General features: G+C 31.2%; 1 protein-coding gene across 1 annotated transcript in view; it reads right to left on the bottom strand.

Annotated features, from left to right (window-relative positions):
• Positions 1-9135, bottom strand: part of stan (Protocadherin-like wing polarity protein stan) — a 239360-nt gene extending 230225 nt beyond the window's left edge. Inside the window, exon 1 of the mRNA XM_080176342.1 lies at positions 8845-9135. Within this exon, the coding sequence (XP_080032468.1) occupies positions 8845-8948 (104 nt within the window). The 5' untranslated portion in view covers positions 8949-9135. The remainder of the gene's footprint in view (positions 1-8844) is intronic.
• Positions 9136-21167: the final 12032 nt, after the last annotated feature.

Below are 21167 nucleotides of genomic sequence, written 5' to 3'. Positions count from 1 at the left end.
TTGTATCTTATTGTTACAAAATCATCCTTAAAGATCTTAAATTAAAAGGACTCTTCAAACATGCCTAAATTAAGGACAATATCTTTCCGTTATAGACGTACAAACCTACTCTAAATGTATAAAAGCTTCGCTTTTAAAAACTCGAATGTTTTTTTGCACAATGAAAATCTATATATAACATTTTAAAATTTTGTAAAAAGAATTATTCATACTTAAACCCATAGATATTCTTTCTTTTCCTTCATTTTTTGCAAGAAAGGGATAATAATACACAAAAACATTTAAACAATAATTTGAAATATTATGAAAGGGGAAGTTTGTCGTTAATTTAGGTTGTTAACATGAACACAGTAATAGTGTCTGACTGATTATGACGTAACAAAAAAAATTAGCCAATGAGAGGCCACTATAAATTTTACCAAGGTCAATAACGGCCTTTCATTGGCAATTTTTTTTTGTTACGTCATAATCAGTCAGACACTATTACTGTGTTCTGTTAACATGGATATTATTTATTTGTAAGGTCGTTCATCCATTAGGATGAGAGGGGATTGGGTAAAGGGGGTGGATGGGTGGTGATATAGTTATTTTAGACAGATACAAGTTTCACTTTATTAGAGTACATGATAATCTGGTGTGAGATAAAAGTAATAATAAATCCCTTATTTCAATGTAATCAATTTAAATTGGTGAATGTTTGAGGTATGTGTTATTGTTTTAATCTTGATTATCCCCTTTTGTTCTTAACAATTGTTATAAAATTCTTCCTTTGTGAAATATATTTTTTGTACATAAAATATTTTTTTTTCAAATACTTTTCTGTTTCCTATTATTTATTCAGTGAGAGGAAAAATAGAAAGAAAATGTTTTTTTTCTTCATGGATTTGCACTAGTTCCGTAATAAAGATTTATATTTACAGTATTTCCAAACCGATTGATATCCGATGGATTAGAACCGATTCTCAGCCATACTAATAAATCATGTATTGCATCGCATTAAACCCAATTTTCTATAAATATCTAAAAAATCATCCAGAGATCTAGAATTGTCATACTAATTTCAAACTTGATTCCTTTTACGGCCATTAAATAAAATACAGAACTTTTGAAGTATCACTTTTAGGGGCTAATCATCCGACATATAATAAAATGATGGGGAATAGTCTCTTTCGTGGCAACGCCCCTTAAGGGGCGATTCGTTGTATTTTTAAAATGGCTTTTTATCAGGTTATATTGGGTTAGGTGATTGCCCCACAGGATTATAAAATTGGCCCCGCAGGGTTAGAGCCCCCCGCAGGGGCTGAAATAGGAGAAAAGTTACTGTGAAAATTGCGAAGAATCGCCCCTTAAGGTTCGTTGCCACGAAAGGGACTATACCCAAATAATGAATCTCTAAGACATCGCTAAAAGGAAAAACCTTTAAAACATGTTACCTAGTCTTTTATAATATTCATTATAGTGAATAACTTCTAATAAAAATCTGAGCTGTTCGGTTATTCCTTTAAGGGCCAACTATCAAAAAAATACTAGACTATCTAATTTAAGGCCAACCTTCCAATAAAATAATAAAATTTCGGAGTCTCCCTTTTAGGGGCCTTCTATAAGAAACATATTAGACTTTTGGAGTATCGCTTTAAGGGGCCAACGATCCAATATAAGTGGTGTCCAGAAAACTAATCAAAATTAAGATGAATGTTGTAACCAGGGATTTTAAGGAATAAGACAATGAGGGATAAATTAATTAACATCCCAGGTGATGACAAACAAAAAGACCCCTTTTATGGATTGAAATTATTGGTTGGTCACAGCTTATTAAAAACGAACCAGTCAAATTAGTAATAGTACCCAAAGTTTTAGAACCAATGAATAGTCATATAATCATAAAACTTTGGGAACCAGTCCATTGTCCCTCCTCTCCCTGGTTGTGGCTCATGTTTCAGTAATGGTGCCAATTTAAACACAAATTTGTTCATTTCAAAAATAGGGTGGACCAATTTACCGAAAGTTCCAATTGGAATGGTAAAATTTTTTGAAAACTAAATTTAAAATTGTGAAAGTTAGGTACATTTTAGAAAGAGTAGCAGCAGCTCTTAAATCAATCTATTACACATCCCATTAACTTTATTTTAGAATAGTGATTCATAAGATAATAAAGCATAAAGTTTTAAGACATATAAAAAGCGCTCTAAGTATCCCCTTATAATAAACTAGCGGCTACGCCCCTAGAGGCCTCTAGGGGCTTTTGAGGAGGAGAGAGTCGAATTTAATAATTCAATTTCTTATTTTAGATTTTAAAAGAAAAAGTAAAAAAAAATTACGTTTGACGTTTGTTTTTCGTTGAACTCTCTTTCTAAAATTGAGAAATTTAAAAAAAAAATTAATTTCTCTAGGGAGGGTGGTGGTACCCTCCCCCAAAATAGTTATAAACCTTCCCGGGACATATGAGAATCTACCCTGTTAAGGAGAACCCGATCGGTTCAGCGGTTAGCGAGATCCTTCGCTACAAACAAACAGACAGACAAACAGACAGAAAGACATCGTTCTACTTTGTATTATAGATGTCAACTATATAGCTTAGATTGTATGGATATTTTCACCCTTGTTAGTTAATTTTAAGACAATTGAACCATTCTAAAATGAAATGCTAATAACTTCAATAACTATAACTATGGCCAATATAAATAATTTAAAATTCGTAACAAAAACTTTAAAATAAATGCTGCTCAATTTAATTTTTACTGGAGAGCTCATGAATGATTTAAAACCTTTCTTTCTTCCAATAAAATAGTTATATAAGCTACCAACGGAAAAATTTAACACATGGAAATTAGTAAACATTGATTAAACATTCAAATTATCAAATAAAGTGGAAGAGATGGGACATTAGAATGTAAATCATACTGGTACCCAAAGTTTTATAAAAACAATTTCTTATTCGTTGGCTTTAACAAATGTATTAGGTTTTCTTTCTTACATAAGAGGTAATTTTGCTTATCGTAATTGGGGTTTATCTCAATTTATCAGCCATTGTCTTAACCCTTCTTAAGATTCAATAGCGGTTGTAAATTAATCAAGTTTATTTTCATCTGTTTTATAATATTTGAATTATTTCCAAATTGCCTATGACAATTCAAAATCAATGGAACCACAATTAATTAAACAACAAAGAGGCATGAAAATTTAATTTAGAAAGGTCAATAAAAAATAATATAAGTCTTTTACAAAAATCATTGAAAATTTGCATATCCGCTGGATTAAAACCGTTTCAGAGTCAAAGTAGATACGAAATATTAAATTAATCTCAGTTTTGTTGGCTCAAACCTTCGGCCCCTCGGGACCAACTAAACTGCACAGTCAAGCTTTTTATTTGACTATCCGCGGAAAACTACCTATGATATAATAGTTATTTATCATATTTTTGTAATATTGTGAATGCTAGAAAGGATATTAAAATTATTTCAACAATTTTGGTCATGTGATCAAAATTTGAATTTTCCTTCTACTATTGCCCCCTCTGGGGGCGAAGTAGGTGGAAATTTAAATTTTTGTCACTTGACCTTAATATTGGTGAAATAATTTTGAATGACCTTTCTTGTATAAGCAATATTAATAAAATATGATACTTGGTTTTGTCTCATTCTCTATCTTTTTCTTAAATTCAAAAAAGTCTATCAAAAAATTTACATCATCTAAGGGTGAACAATAAATATCTCTGTCTATTTTTCTCTATATTTCTTCCCCCTCCCCCCTCCCTCACTTTTCTGTCTATTTCCGATAGCGAGTAATGGATATCTGAAAATACGCATTGACGCCAAAGAGTACAAATGTTACGCCAATTGTGATCACAACTCTCACGTTTGTATAAAAATGCAACATATAATAATAGCTATTAAAACAATTTTCAAGCATAACTTTTATCTTTTTAGGATAACAATTAAATAAGAAAAATATTTTTACCATATGAAATTCGTGATCAAACACCTAATTGAAAAAAAATGCAAGACATAGCTCTTATTTTAAGAAAGACTAGGGGCAACGAACGCCCCCAAGAAGCCTCTAAGTGTTCTTAAGGTGGGAGGGGGATAAGTCAACCGCCCTTCTACTTTTTAATTTGAGTTTTAATAAGAAATATTCAGAAAAAAAATTTTGTGGGGGATTTTAAATTGGGAGGGTGGAGATACGCTCTCCCAAAATTGTTAAAAACCTTCCCTGTACCTAAAAAAAAGCTTAATTGCAAAGGAAAACCAAACAGATGTTATTTTCAAAAAAAATTTATAAAACAAAAATTGGCGCATTTGTATGAACACCAGAATTATAGGTTTGAAAGGGGAAGGAAAAAAAGAGAGGGGGTAAACTAGTTTGAAGATATCTGAGAATAGTTATGATCGCCATCTTCCACTATCCTATTTCCTTCTCTCTCTCCTCCTCTTTTGTACGTTCATTTATACAATAGAGATAACCTAGAGACAGCACAAGGGAATTTTAATTACATTATGTATCAGCTATAAATTGTTGAATATATTAGGTTAAAGCTTTCCTTGGGTGAAATATTTGAAGAAAATATTTCTTCCATCATATAATGTGAAGCGTATGACACAACATATAATAAGTTAGTTATAAATAATTTAATTTCTTATAATAAAGTTATCTTTCTAAAAATTATATCATTGCAAAATTTAGTTGCAAATAATGTTGCCTATAAGGCTGTATTTCATATACAACAAAAAGTGATCAAAGGTTTCTTTTTATGAAAAAAATGGGGTCAGATTGACCATCTATGTCTAATGTTTATACCCACATCAAATATTAAATTACTAGAGTTGGCTCGATATAATTATCTCCCTATTGGCTAGTTTTCTATATGCATATCTATTTCTCAATAAATCTATTTTCCTCACCCGGCATTACTATCTAAAAGAAAGTAAATATTTAATAATTTAAATTATTTTTAAAAGATTTTTTTAAATTATATTTTTTTCTTTACATTACCATCACCAAAGGGTTAATGATGATGATTACAATTTTAGTTTAATATCTGAACACACAAAATGTCGCCACAATCGAATTCTTTTAAAACATAGTTTTCTTAAATTTATCATATTATGAATTTAAATTTTCTTTTTTATGATTAGAAATTAAATACATCAATATAAGGTAAATAGCAACATGAAATGAAAAAAATGATTTTATTTTTAATAAAGTAAAATAATGGGTCTTATCGTTCTGGGCAATGAGAGTTTATTATGGATTATTGGAGCACTATGAGTTTTAATCAAATATTCCTTGGAAAACTTGAGCTCGTTTATAGACATTTATTTCCTATATAGATCTGACATGGATCTTGAAGCAATTAAGCAGGCCGTTTTGTACATGTTAAAAATTGGAAGATTTCATTAAATAAAAGTAATCGCAAATATACTTAGTAAATAACAATGTACAGTAGAGTGGATAAATTTTGGACATTGAATTTGTAATCAACATCTACAGTTTAAACATCATATAAGAAACCTAAATATAAAAGATTTAATTTGTCCTTGAGGGGAAATGGGGGGAAGGTGTTTCCATGCATTAAAAATTTTAGAAGTTTATTCTAGAGGTGCAACTTTTTTTCTTTCAATGTATTGCTTTATGCATCTTTTTGAATTTGTCTTGTTGATTAATATAAGAATATCAAATTGGTTTAAAAAATATTCATCCAAGCATGAAAAATCTTAAATTAAATGTAAAATCTCTTGGTTTTTAAATTTATTTATGGATTTTTCTTGCTAGGATCAATAGTTTTAAAAACAGATTTTTTATTCTTATTCTACTCTTCAAGACAAAATTGGGAAGGTGCATAAAGCTATACTTTGAAAGAAAAATAATTGCCCCCCCCCCAAAAAAAAAAAAAAAAATTCTCCCCACAAGTGTCTTTCTAAAAGTTTACATGCATCAGCGAGCCTCCCCATTATTTAAAATATATTTTCTTTTCATTTTTTGGTCTCTTATATGATGTTCAGACAGAAAATGTATGTAGCACATTTAAAATTAGAAAATCATTGAAAATCAAGCCACTCTAATGTACAGCATTTATTTCTTCAATTCCACAGTACAAAATTATTCCTGTATTTAAATTTAACATATCATATAGGAAAAAATATTCTTGTATTTAAAATTAAAAATCATGTTGGAATTTTTTTTACAATTTTTTAATAATGTACAGCAAATTATTTCCTTTTTATCTCATGTTTTGAAATTTATAAGATAGTTAGAATAAATTACAGAAATAATGAAAGATTTAAAGAAGAGAGCGTCAGGGGGGGGGGGTCGAGGGGGGTTTCCCCCCTCAGGAGAGGGGGGGTTGAGGGGGGTCTCCCCCCTCAGAAAAAGCTTGGGCTTAAATCTTCAACAAATAAAGAAAACAAAATTTTTTTAAAAATTTCTTTTTTATGTTAAATATTATTATTTTTGTGACACTTGATTTTGAATGACAAAAAATGTTGAAATAAATATTACCCACTGTATGAAATGTTAAATTAGAAATCAATAATGATGTTGGAAAATTTATTCTCATTTTATACTCTGAAAAAAGGAATTGACAAAAAATAGTAATTTTTATTCCAAACTTTTAAAACAGCATGCCTATTTCTTATTGGTTGACACTCGAATTAAAATAAAATAATGAATATTATTTCAAGACCAGAAATAAATTTGAAATAAATAATTTTCTTTCTCCTATATTTTTTATTCCAAAATGCCAAGAATTAATTTTGAAAGAAAATAATTTTCTTTCCAATATTTTTATTCCTTTTTCTTATTGGACGTCATTTTTTGTCCAATGAGAGACTAGTGTTTAAATATTTTAAAGCTTATTACAGCATTTATTTTGAATATGATAATAGCAACATTCTCACATTAAATGTGATAAATAACTTTACATGTATAAAAGTTTGTATGACTTTTTGTCTATTTCTCTTTCGAAAAATAGACGAAATACAACTCAACTTGGGACATTTAAATGGTAGCCATATTAATACTTTAATTTTAATAATATATTATTGAATAATATTCTTACAAAGATAAATTATTATGTTTCTGTTCTCACAGTAGAAATATCCATTATTTTTACACTTCGATGATTTTCAACCAAAATTTTGGAACATTTTCTGAAGGAGCAAATTAAGGATGATAAATAATTAAGCAAGGATGGCACAGGGACGTCTAAGCCTTTATCTTTATGGAATAAATGAATTGAAAAAATATTTTAGAATCAGTTTGTTTTTCGACCTATTTTTAATAAAATACACTATTCTAGTACATGAAGATATACATCGAGTTTAGCAATCATTTCAAATTAATTTTGTCTCTTGTAGAAGTTAATCAAGCGATATTAGCTTGGTCGTTTTAGACAAAATTGTCAGCAACGTCTACTTTTAGTTAATACCATATAGTCGACAACAAAAAAAACTAGAATGCCAACATCCATAAAAGCGAAGGTAGAACAAACGAACATTGACACTTGTAGAGTGTCATAGCTGAATAAGCAGAATATAAATGTACAAATTCAAACAAAATTACAGGATAATGTTTAAGGACATACTTACATTTCAGGACTTGATTTTAGATAAGCTTCGCTTAAAACATTATCCTAGGAATCAGTATTCCAAAATTCACTTTAAAGGAATCATCTTGTAAAGTTTGAAATCCCAAGGACAATTCTAACATGTCTAAATTAACTAAAAGAGCTAACCCTTAAAGACGGAAGGGCCTACCCTAAGTATAGAAAAGCTTCGCTTAAATCATAAATCGTTCAATATCGCCCCTTAATTGAAAGGCCATGTGTGAAAAATGATTATTACAAGATTCAAGAAGCATTACATTCAGAGGGTCAATCTTTACACTCAGATAAACATTTTAAATTCAGATAAATATTTCCTATTAATTGATTTTAGCTTATTTAAGGTCTTTTTCTAGGGTTATATTAATCTACAGCCATTTCTTCTCCCATATTTTCAAGTTACCATTGCACTATTAGATTTAATTGCAGAAATCTTCACATATAGACAAACATTTTAAATTCAGATAAATATTTTTATTTCCTGTTGGTTTTAGCTGCTTTTAAGGATATTTCTAGCGTTTTAGTAATCTACAGCTTACTTTACTTATTATAAGGTCTTTTTCTTGGTTTATATCAATCTACAGCCATCTCTTCTCCCAATATTTTCATATTACTCTTTTACTATAAGATTTTATTGCAGAAACTAGTAAATTTTAATTTTTGTTTTTAAATATATTTTTATTAGCTTGTTTTAAAGTGTTTTCCCAGGGTTTTATCAATCTACAGCCATTTCTTCTCCCCAATATTTTCAAGTTACCCTTGCAATATAAGATTTAATTGTAGGAATCTTTGCACATTGAAAACCATTTTAAATTCAGATATTTTTTTTTTATTTCTATTGATTTTAGTTTGTTTTTATGTTATTTCTTAGGGTTTATCAATCTACAGCCATTTCTTTTCCTAATATTTAGAGGTTACCCGTTAAATAAGTTACATTGATCAATTCTATTTTAGATGAAGATATGACAAATTTGATTTTAGAAAACCTTCTAAATTGTGTCTATCTGTTACAGGAATCATTTTGGCAAGTTTGAATCCAATTCCAACATGTCTAAATCAACAATTACAGCTGTCCGGTACGGACATACAGATCGAACGTAGTTTTAGAAAAGCAAAATTATGATGAAAAAAAGTATAAATATATATTTTAAATAATGTTTTTAATGACATTTTTACTATTATCTTTGAAAAACAAATTTAATATCATATTTAACGTAGTTAAAAGAAGATTATAATTCTAATCTTACCTATTTTTACTAATTCTGTTAATATCTAATATCCAAGCAAAGGTTGGGTTCACTAACACAGCTAATATAACATTAAACACTTTCATTTTGTAACAATTATACATAATTTTAATTTTCACTTTATTAACATTTTATATTTACATTCGTTTTATTCTCCAAAAGAAATATGGTAGATATGGTAACTGTTAAACATTATGATATGTTATTTTAGATCACTTTTATATATTATCACATTTCTGATTTGTTAGTGCAAAATTTTTGCGAGAATCAATATAGCACTGTGGTTTAACGTTTACTAAAGCTGTGAAACCTGTCTGAGCCATACCCCATCCCCCTTCACTTCACCCTTCACCCACTCTCTCCCTTTCGGCTTGGTTTTCCAGGTGGATTAAACAGGGGAAATTCCCCCCTCCCCTTATCCACGCCCTTTCATGCTCTCTTAGTGTATACTCTTATACTAAGAAGGAAGAGGAAGTGGGAGGAGAAAATCCCCCCCCCCCGGCCCCCCCTTCTACAGCAAGAATGGTGGTTTGCAGAGGGGGAAATGTAACGGCCATTTTGGTTTCTGTTGGTTTTATGTCATATAGATTTGATCTTTTTAATTCTTATTGATTTAAACCATTGCGTGTCAACACCCCCTGAAATTTAGATAGCCAAACTTATCCCCTTTTACCCACTAAAGATTTTTTTACACCCCCCAGGTGAATTGCTGATTTAAACATTATTACATTTTATAACAAATCAGATGCACAAACCTTTTCTTAAGAAGGCTGACTGAAAAATAGCTAAGAAACAAACCCAATAAAAAAGTTTATGTTGGGTTTATGTCTACCAATTACATTTGATTACAGTAATGACAATAAGGGGGGTAATGACTTTTAAGGGGGTGGGGGAGGGAAACCCATATAACAAACCCTCTTATGAAATTCTATAGATAGAAACACAACATATTTTTTTCTAAAATTCTTGACATAACATGCATTTTGTTTTGACAAAAGTACAACCATTTAATCACTAGTATAAATATACTCTTCCAGTCACCATCACCCTTGCCCCTCTCTCTAAATAAATTCTGAATCATATATACAACAAAGTATACATACATATTGGGGAAAATAAACGTAGGGAGTTTAAACAAATCGATTTGTTCTTACATAACAATCTGTCCAAAACTTATTGTTTTTCCATTTCATACATTATTTGTTGCAAAAACTATTATATTTTGGTAGTAATTTAAAAGATAGTGTTGTTTTATGTTCAAAAATTTAAATTGCCGGTAAATATAAAAGGGAGAGGTTTGTTAAAGGGAGGTGGGAGTAAGGTAGAAGTCTTACCATACCGGGTTTCACCAGGGCCAGAGGGAGAGGACATGACCAATAAAATTAATCTATTACCATTTATCCCTCTTAATATATTAACCAACTATCAACGGCAGTATTTTACAAATTAAAAATTGAATGAAGATTGTTTTATAGTTGATTGTCCTGTCCCTACATCCCTGGATTTAACCATAATAAGGCAGTAAGACTAAACAAGGCAAAAATCAGTGCTTTAAAAAACAAGCAGGAGTAGTGAAGGGAAGTGGGGGGGGGGGGAAGGCAGGTAAAAATTTTCATGCCATTTACTACTTTTTCTTGGTTTTGCTCTCTTTGTGTAGACAATAGATGTAGAAAATAATGAAATTAAACAATAGATATCATAAATTTCTTAGATATATAATTTTTCAGCATTGCAGACAAAAAATCCTCACTATTGAATGCAATAGGGTGTAGTATTGTGCAGAAGTTATCAGATTTGTGGTTATCTTTTTAGTTAATTATGCAACAAAAAAAGCTTTACGGTATCCCAAAAAATTGCGGTTAAAAACTCATCTGATTAGTCACTTTTAATTTTAGTTCTAAAAAGAAAAAGTTAGAATTAACTTTTGGGGCCATAAACCTTCCCTGGAACTATTTGGAGCTTCACTGCGAATGAGATCTTTCACTACAGACAGACACAGAGACAGACATTCTGTTACTTTTATACAGGGTTCAACGCCGTTTTTCTCTTTCTCTTTTTCTGTGTGTGAAAGATAGATTGCTATAAGTAAGTGACTTTTTAAATATGGATATGACACATAACTGAGAGTTGTAATTTTTTGAATATCTCCATTCTGGCAGGCACAGGATGCCAGCAAACCTGGCAGGGTCATCCAGGTAAAGAGCAAAAATATGTTATTTACTTAAACAAAGCATTTTATCTTACCAAACTCTAGAAATAAATCCTTATATGAAATATAGGTGTTCAAGTCAATTTCAGGTTCCAGATGTGATCCTCCAGGTCTTATAGTCGGAAATTCATTATCAATTAGTGGACATGCACAAAAAATTTGGACTTTAGCTCTAATTGGAGCTGAGATAATAGGAGGATTTAACAAATAAAAACCATTATGTTTTTAAAAGCAAAGCTTTTCTATAATTAGGGTCGGTCCGTCCGTCCGTAACGTAATGTAAGTATGTCCATAAATATTATTCTGTATCAAGCAGTTTTTCAACAAATTTACTTACAATTTTGCTTCGACTCTTATACAATTATATTCTGATTATTTATTTCTGACACTATTCAAGTGTTAATGTCCGTTTGTCCTACCGTTTCATTGCTTCGCTTTTATGGATGTTGTCGTCCTTGTTCTTTAATCATTTGTTGCAACTCTATATGTCTATGTTTATATTAATTTCTTTCTGTTTTGTTAAGCTTCGCTTTTATGGATGCTGTCTTGTTTCAAATAATATTTCAAATGGAGAAATTTAGGCTAAGTTTTAAAGTTTTTATTTACACTAATACTAGTTTAAATGATAAAACCTTAATCATTTACTAAGTATATTTGCGATTACTTTTATTTAATAGATTTTTCCAATTTTTAACATTTACAAAAGGGCCTGCTTTATTGCTTCAAGATCCATGTCAGATCTATATAGGAAATAAATGTCTATAAACGAGCTCAAGTTTTCCAAGGAATAAATGTATAAAACTCATAGTGCTCCAATAATCCATAATAAACTCTCATTGCCCAGAACAATAAAACCCAATATTTTATTTTATTAAGAATAAATTATTTTTTTTAATTTCATCTTGCTATTTACATAATATTGAAGTATTTTATTACTATTCTTAAAAAAGAAAATTTAAATTCATAATATAGTAAATTTAAGAAAACTTAGTTTTAAAATGAGTTGATTCTAGCGCCCCTCCCTAATGTGTCCAAATTTTGAAACAAAAATTAAAAACATTTTAACCCTTTCCTGACGGTTATAAAAAAATATATATTGGAAAATAAATTCCGTGATTTAAATTGCATTTTTGAAAGAATGAAAATGGCTTTATTATAAATACGTATTTGAAGATTAAATTAAGAAATCAAAAGAAAATGGAAGAAAAAGCAAGTTAGAGAGAGTTTTTTTTAAAAAACAAGAAAACGCTAAGGCAGAATGTTAATAAGTTCATAGTATCAAAGGCTTTTATTATAAAATAAATAACTAAAATCAGCCGGACAGAAATTCTAACGTAAGTAGTTGAACTCGAAGTAATCTTTATGTGTAAGTTAATATATTTATCTCTTTCTATCCTAAATGCATAAGAATATTTTAAACTAGCGGATGTGTACCTAGCATCCAGGGGCTCTCAATTAAAAGGGGCAGAAACAGGCTAGAAAAAAACAGCTCAAAACCATCTGAAAATGAAATAGCCTAATACCATCATGGGACCTATTTAAAGCTTACCTAAAATAGAGAACCCAATTGCTTCAGTAGTTATTGAGATCTTAACCTTCATAAAAAAAGTGGAAAAAAATATTTTTGCAGACAGACTGACGGGCCAATTGAGATGCAGAGTAGATGCTCATCGCCCTGTAAAATTGTACCAGGGAAAAATTCATCTTTCTATCAATCAAATGACAATCAGAGCATTACCAATAGACTGACAGACCATGTAAATTGTATAATGGATGCTTATTTGTAAAGGAGAACCATATCGATTCTGCGTTTATAGAGATCTTTTAGTACAGACAGACACACACACACCGAGATCCTTTTACTTTCTTTTAAGGACTATAGGCTAGACTTCTATTTTCAATAGAAGAAAAGGCACATTTCCCTACAGAAATTGATGTCATCTGGAGGGTTACAGACAGACTAACTGACTAAATAAGGTAGAGAGAAGATATTCATCTATCAGGAAAATCTTCTCTAGAAAAAATCAGTCGTGATCGTCTATCTAATTTAGAATTTGATAAATAAAATTTTTACATTTTAAATTAAATGCCTTGCAGGGTATTTCCGACAGGCTGATGGAATAAGTAAATCACATATTGGATGCTTAAAGGTATAGGGTATATTCTCAAAAATTAAAACCGTCTATCTTTAATAGCAGATGGTGAATTATGTTTTACCCTCAGACGGACATTTCTAATTAAAGAGGGGCTTCGCGTAAAAAATATTATATTTAATAAAAAAGCAAGGTCAGCCAAAGTGAGGATTAGGGTGCTTTCCCATATCGGGTGCATATCGAGCATTGAAAATACACTTCCATATTTTAGAAATAAATTGTAAATTAGAAGGGATAGCTTTTTTTTTGCATAAGCCTAACTCCTGCAGGGGGCCCTAACCCACCAAGGTTTACCCTTGATGTGCCCTTACTCTTGATAAGATATTAATTATAGAACATATAGAATTTCTTAGGAATTTTAAAGCTAAACAAGGATGACATCATTTATAAGTCATTAGTAAAGCTAATAAACATGGAAATCTTTACAATAGAATTTATATAATATCTTTGATAGTAGATGCATATCAAAGCATTCCAACAGACGGACGGACAAAGTAAGTTCATCAGTATGGGGATGTTTTTAATTCCAGCCATTGATCTTTTATAACTGAAGAGAAATTCACGTTTACTTCTTTACGGTTTCTTTCAGACAGACAGACAGACATTTCAATCAAACATCCATAAACTATAAAAATCTAATAAAATAAACGGACAATATGGTTAAAACATTAGATGTCAATAGAAATATATACAGTAAACTTAAAACATAAAATACCATAAAATCTAATTACTAAAACTTTAGCATAATGGACGGACTGACTGACAAAGTTAATTAAATATATATGATGCTTTTTAGTCAGCGAAATCCTCACAGACAAATTTGCTTTTCATTTTTAATTTTAAGTAAATCATAATTCTGATTTTGTACCAGACAGACATACAAAGTTCAAGTAAGATTTTCTGCTAAAATATTTTTTAGTAGAGAAGCTACTCTATAATTTATAATATAATAATTTTTCCTAATAACTCGGACCCTAAGGCGGCCTGAGGCCTTTTCGTCATATCTTAATAATTGCATTAGCCTTCTACCTTTCCAGTACGAATATTTAATATTCTCAAGAGCATTACAGACCAGCGAACAACGTATGCTGTAGGCTAGTATATCATATTTCTGATGTCATAAAAACCTCCTAACTGGTCATGGGCTGTAGAAAATTTGCTATGATGTGTCTTGAACCAAATTTTTTGGAAACAAATCATACTTCTATATAAGCCATTTCTCTTATGATATTCCAACATCACATAGGGGTTATATAATTAATTTTATTAAGATTTCATGAAAGTTAGAATGTAAATAAGATATTTTGATAAACATGATACTAAAAAAATACTCTAACTTTTTAATAAAAATTAAAATAAACATTATAAGGATTACGATCCACGGTAAAATGTTGATGATATTGATTAATATAGAAAATTATAAAAACTTTAAAGGCTGCTAGCAACTAAGAGGCTTATTGTACATTACAACACATAAGAAAAGGTATACAAATAATATGGAATAGCTAAGATCAAATAATGCATATTGAGCGCCTGGCTATAGGAAACACATACAAAGGATTACCAGCCTTAAAAGTTAATGTTTAGTGGAAAAGTTTCCAGCTACATCGCATCGTGAATTGCACTAGATTATATTTTTTTTCTAAACATCAGACTGTCTGTTTTAGAAATTAAATTAATTTTCAATTTGAGTAACTTCTTTTTCAGCTCCATGGTTCTTCCTACATAGTTGATCTTCTTTTTGTCCTCCATTGTTCTTTTTACAAAGTTGTTGTAACCTCTCCTTGCTACAGCTGCTTAATATCACAATTCCTTAAAAATCAATTACTAGCGGCTACGCCCCTAGAGGCCTCTAGTGGCACTTTAAACGTTTTTTGTTTTTAAAATCTATGTTGCGTTCAAGTCTCTACGATACCTATCTATGTTGCGTTAAGTCTCTCCGAATATTTAAGTTTTTTTTCGATTTTTTTGTGATTTCTCCTGGGAGGGGGCTGGTACCCTCCTTGAAACAGTTATAAATCTTCCCGGGACCTATATGAAGCTTCGCTGTTATAGAGAATTCGATCGGTTCAGCGGTTAGCGAGATCCTTCGGTACAGGCAGACAAATAGACATCCTGTTACTTTATTATAAGAATTTATTGAACAATGGTCGATAAATTGATTTCTCGTATTCATTCGAATCCGGTGGATAGGAACCGGTTATCATCCATACGAAAAAACTATGTCTAGTACATTCTATATCCGCGGAAAGCTGTTTATAATACGATGCGAGAAATAACTATTACATACCAAATGATTTTACACAAAATTACCAATTTTCTAGATTAAAAAATTGTGGTTGAAACGTTTGAAAACTCAACTTACTCAACCAACCAATCCAAATTCGAAAGTCCTCAAAGTTGTTGAGCCGGCGAATAAGAAAACTTTATTATAGGACTTTGGGAACTCGATAGTCACTTTGTGGGATATCACCGCCAGTCTTTTTCCTACCTAGATCAGTTACACCAAAGACACTGAGACCAAACCAGAGCCCAAGAGAAGATCCAATATCAATCAGGAAACTAAACACACGATGTAAATCTAAACAAGGATGACAACATCCATCACAGCGAAGCTCTGAAACAGGTAGGACAAACTTGTAGAGTGTCAGAACTAAAAAATCTTATCATAAGTGTATAAATGTCAAAATATTGTAAGTAAATTTGTTGAAAAACTGCTTTAATACAGGATAATGTTCAAGGACATACTTACATTTTCAGGACTTGATTATAGAGATGCTTTGCTTACAATGTTATACTTTGTTGTCCTAGGAATCAGTATTCCAAAAATCCTGTATATGTGATAATTAAATCACTTTAAAATTTGTTGTCTAAAAAGTTAAAAATTAATATGAATTAAATAAACGTGCGGGCATTCTGATTATAGAGTTGTTATGCTTTCTAAATCGTGCCTAACTGTTATATGAATCATCATGCAAAGTTTGAAATCGATAAGACAATTCCAACATGCCAAAATTAACGAAAAAAGCTATCCGTTACGGACGTATGGACGGACCTACCCTAATTAAAGAAAAGCTTTGCTTTTAATTAGGGACAGTACGTCCGTACGTCCGTAACGGATAGCTTATTACGTTAATTTAGGCACGTTAGAATTGTCCTATCGACTTCAAACTTTGCATGATGATTCCTGTGGTAGTTAGGTACGATTTAGAAAGCGTAGCAACTCTATAATCATTATCAGAATGTCCTTACGTCCATTTTAAACATGTTGATTTTCTAATTTTTTACAACAAATTTTTATGTGATCTAATTATCCGTTTTATCTGATTTTTGGTATTCTGATTCATGGGACAACAAAGTACAATATTATGAGCGAAGCAACTCTATATTCAAGTCCTAAAAATGTAAGTATGTTTATAAACATTATTCTGTACAAGCAGTTTTTCAACAAATTTGCTTACAATTTTGCTTCGAATCTTATACATTTATATTCTGATTATTCAGTTCTGACACTATACAAGTGTTAATGTCTGTTTGTCCTACCATTTCAGTGCTTCGCTTTTATGGATGTTGTCATCCTTGTTGGTATACTGATTCATGAGACAATATTATAAGCGAAGCAACTCTATATTCAAGTCCTAAAAATGTAAGTATGTCCATAAACATTATTCTGTACAAGCAGTTTTTCAACAAATTTACTTACAATTTTGCTTCGAATCGTATACAATACATTTATATTATTATTATTCAGTTCTGACACCATACAAGTGTTAATGCCCTTTTGTCTTACCTTTTCAGTGCTTCGCTTTTATGGATGTTGTCATCCTTGTTTAATTATTGATAAATTTTACATTCCTAGAGAAATCATAAGTGAGCATTGTGTGTGTGTACGGAACATTTGTACCAAAACTCAGCTTTATTGTTGACAATCTATCTGTAGGAGCACATTTTCCCATCATCAAGGAAGTGAAACTGGTTTAACCAGGAATGGAGGGGACATTATCAGGGATCTTAAGGGATAAGACAATGGCCAATAAATTGTTGTTCATCCCAAATGATGCAACAAAAATTTACATTTTCACTTGATTACAATTAGTGGTTGAAACGTTTAAACTCTCAATATAATGAACCAACCAATCAAAATTCATTGTGTAACATATAACTCATTGCCGGAGTAACTGAAAATAGCTTTTGCAATAGTTGGGTTATCTGTTGTACAACTTCGGAAATTAGGGAAGAAATGGGCAATCAATTTTCAATTGATCTATTTATCGCAGCGTATTATGGACAGCTTCCGAGGATAGAATAGAGAAAATTTGTAAGATTAATTCGTTTTTGTTGGCTTTTGCTTTCTAAATTGTACCCAACTGTTACGGACGTATGGATAGACGGACCGGTTTTAATTAAAGAAAAGCATCGCTTTTTATAAAAATATATCTTTTATTAATTCCTGCCTATATCTGGCTTCACAAGAGTTTGAACTTTGTCATCCACACAATTAGCAAACATATCATCAGTATACTCCACACAGCCTCCAGGGTCTCTCGGATCAAAATAGGACATCCTGTTTAGATTTACCTCGTACCACTTACGGTTTGTTGCACTTGTCAAGATCCTTTGGCCTAGTAATAGATATAGTAAATCTAGATGGTCAATCAGGACCTGTAATCCAACTAACCTAAAAAAGGGATTCAAAGCAAACGAAGACTTTTGTTTAATTTATAATACAAAGTAGAATGATGTCTGTCCGTCCGTCTGTCTGTCTGTCTGTCCGTCTGTCTGTCCGTCCCTTAAGATCTCGGTAACGACTGAACCGATTGGATTCTACTCTTCAGGGAATATACCTACTGGTCCTGTGGTGGTTTTAGGCTGTTTTCTTGGAGGGTGGGACACCCCTAACCCCCCCAAAAACAAAAAAATCCCCCCCCCCATTTTTTTTTGCGGAAGATTTCCTTGGTCTTTTTACGAATTTCGCCAAAAAAAATTTTTGATCACCTCTTGGGTCAAAGCCCCTAGAGGCTAGGGGCGAAGCCGCTAGTATAATTATAAAAGATCTATTCCAATGATAAGAACAAAGAAATTCGACTATATAATTTCCTGAAAGCTAATTTTAAAATAGGAAATTTAATAATTCATAGTTTACATATCATATATGCTTCACATTGTACAAAGGAAGAACTGTTGTACACGATATAATATAACTAAGCAAAGCTTTTATCTTAAGAAATACTGACTCATTGTGCAAATAAAATAATGAAATAACGTACCAAAATCTGTACACCATCTAACTAATAATATGGCCGGATTGTTCCTCTACTCTTTTCCTATTGGTTAATTTAGATAGTATGTATATTAGATCTTTTCATGAAAATACCCTTTCTCGAATTTCACTCTTCTGCTAACCTAAAAAGTAACTTTAGGGGCCTAGAAATATATGTACAAAATTTCAGCTCTCTATCTCTACTGGCGACCTAGCGCCAGGCATGTAAAATATCAACAGATAACGGTAGCACGGCGGTTTTAACAATATCTCAGTAATGTGCAGGTTTTCAGCTCTTCTGCATATTTCAATTTAAACACATAAGGCCAAAGATATTATATCCAAAAAATCTTTTGTCAAAGTCTACTCTAGACCTAGCGCCAGTCAGTTTTCTAAAATCATGCATTTTATACCTGTGAAAAATGAAATCGCCAGCGCTAGGTGTAGAGTAGACTTTGACAAAAGATTTTTGGGATATTATATCTTAGGCCTTATGTGTTTAAGTTGAAATATGCAGAACACCTAAATTCACCTTCCAAGCCATTCTCTAAGCATTTTAATTTTTTTTTGAAATAACGGGATTTCAAAACTGCCTTTTGAAAAGGCCTAAAAAATATCTTTTTTTGTCTCTTTTTTCACTGTATATAGTTACAACTTATTAAGATATTATTTTCAGGTAAAAAAAAAATGGCGCTTCCATCACCAAAACCGGCAAAAACAGGCAGTTAAACTTCTGAACCCCTACTTAATCCCCTGACAGACCCCCCCTCTATCTCAGCTCCTGTTACAGATAAAGACGTAAAACTTTTTTCTGGTTGTTCATGTGTATTTTTAGAGAATTACTTTTTCTAGTCATAGCGGTCAGACCGCTCCTTATCCGCTTTTTAGCGGCCAGCCGCTAAATATTAAAAAAGCTGTAGAGCGGCCAATTTTAAAGCTAGGAAAACCAAATTTTATGACGAGCAATTATTTTTCATAACAAAAAAATGCTTTTTCTGACCATCGCCAAAAAATGACAAATAACGGAAACTGCCAATTTCGGCGGTAAAACGGTGGTTGGCGGCGCTAGTTTTATCTGTTTATGATCACAATAAAGACTACATACAAAAATTGGCTGGTCTAGAGCTGTTTTAGAATTCCGCTACTGGCAGCTTAAAAATGGCAAAACTACAGGTAGGAAATAAAAAATCAGTTAAAAATCGGTCAAGGATACTAGCACATAAGAATCTAACTTCGTTTTCTTTCCATGATCCAGAATTTTCTATGAACAGTTAAATTTTGAAAATACATCTTGCATTTGAAAAGGAAAATAAGAAAGATAATATGTAATAGGATGGAAAAGATCATATTGATGTTTTTAATAATTATGGAGATGCGACATCCAAATTTCAAAATTCTTTGAACGTACGAACAAGACTCTTAAAGAAATGCTTCGCATCTAGTCCACTTACTTATATTCTCTATAAATTTAACACCATATAAAACTTTGATCTAAATAATGATTGACAAGCCATAGTAATTATCGCGTGCACCTCAGGCACAAGACACAATTACTCTGGTCAGCCCTTAGGCACTTTTTATGTATTTTTATGCATTATTAGTCTATTCTTACCAATATAATTCCATATATGGGTAATACTAGCCTAATTATGGTAACCTGTATGTGATTGAATATTGTTATATGCTTATATAAAACATCATATCTATTGTTAAAGTAATCATGTAACCATTATGTAATACTAAGTATACCTATAGCCATAGCTTCATTTACGTCACAAGTTTAACATACAAACACTTTATTAAACAGACAAGGACAATTTTGGCGGTAAAACGGCAGTTGGTGGCGCCAATTAATATTTTTATCTGTTTATGATCACAATAAAAGACTACACACAAAAATTGGCTGGTCTAGAGCTGTTTTAGAATTCCGCTACTGGCAGCTTAAAAACGGCAAAACTACAGGTAGGAAATAAAAAATCAGTTAAAAATCGGTCAAGGATACTAGCACATAAGAATCTAACTTCGTTTTCTTTCCATGATCCAGAATTTTCTATGAACAGTTAAATTTTGAAAATACATCTTGCATTTGAAAAGGAAAATAAAAAAGATAATATGTAATAGGATGGAAAAGATTAAGGTCTGGAAAGGGTCAAGAGAGTTAATTGTTTAAACTAATGTAATAGATTTTTATTTTAGTCAGATGCCAGATGCAGACAATTAAAAAAAAATTAACATTTAGAAATATTATCAATTTGTCTACAAAGGGTTAACAACAAAATCAAAATATAAAAATCTAATTGGTAGTGCTAATGGGGCGCTTGTCCAATATTATGGCATGGAGATCGCTCTTCTATGAGTACTACTTAAATCCTACTTTTACTGCAATACACATAGACATTCTCATCATCGGCTTATCAGTGTAGAATGCTTTTCCTTTTATTCCCACAAGTATAATACGAATTTGGTTGAACCCGTGGTAGTTCAACAAATACCCACGCGAAGTATTATATTGCTTTAAGCTAAGAATAAATGACTGGTTAGGATGTTCGATCTATATCATATAAGTATATTAAGCACTTAAGAAGGAAGATGGTTTTATAAAGTGTATTTACATTACAAGTGAATCAGTTAAGTATGAAATATTTACAGGATAGGAGATAATAAACATAAGTAGTGTAGGACAGAAAAGTGCCCTAAGTCC

Source organism: Acartia tonsa, chromosome 11 (assembly GCF_053477335.1).
Source record: "Acartia tonsa isolate MP-2025a chromosome 11, ASM5347733v1, whole genome shotgun sequence".
Classification (NCBI taxonomy): Eukaryota; Metazoa; Arthropoda; class Copepoda; order Calanoida; family Acartiidae; genus Acartia; species Acartia tonsa.
Note: the sequence above shows the minus strand (reverse complement) of the source record. Positions and strands in the feature narration are given on the sequence as shown.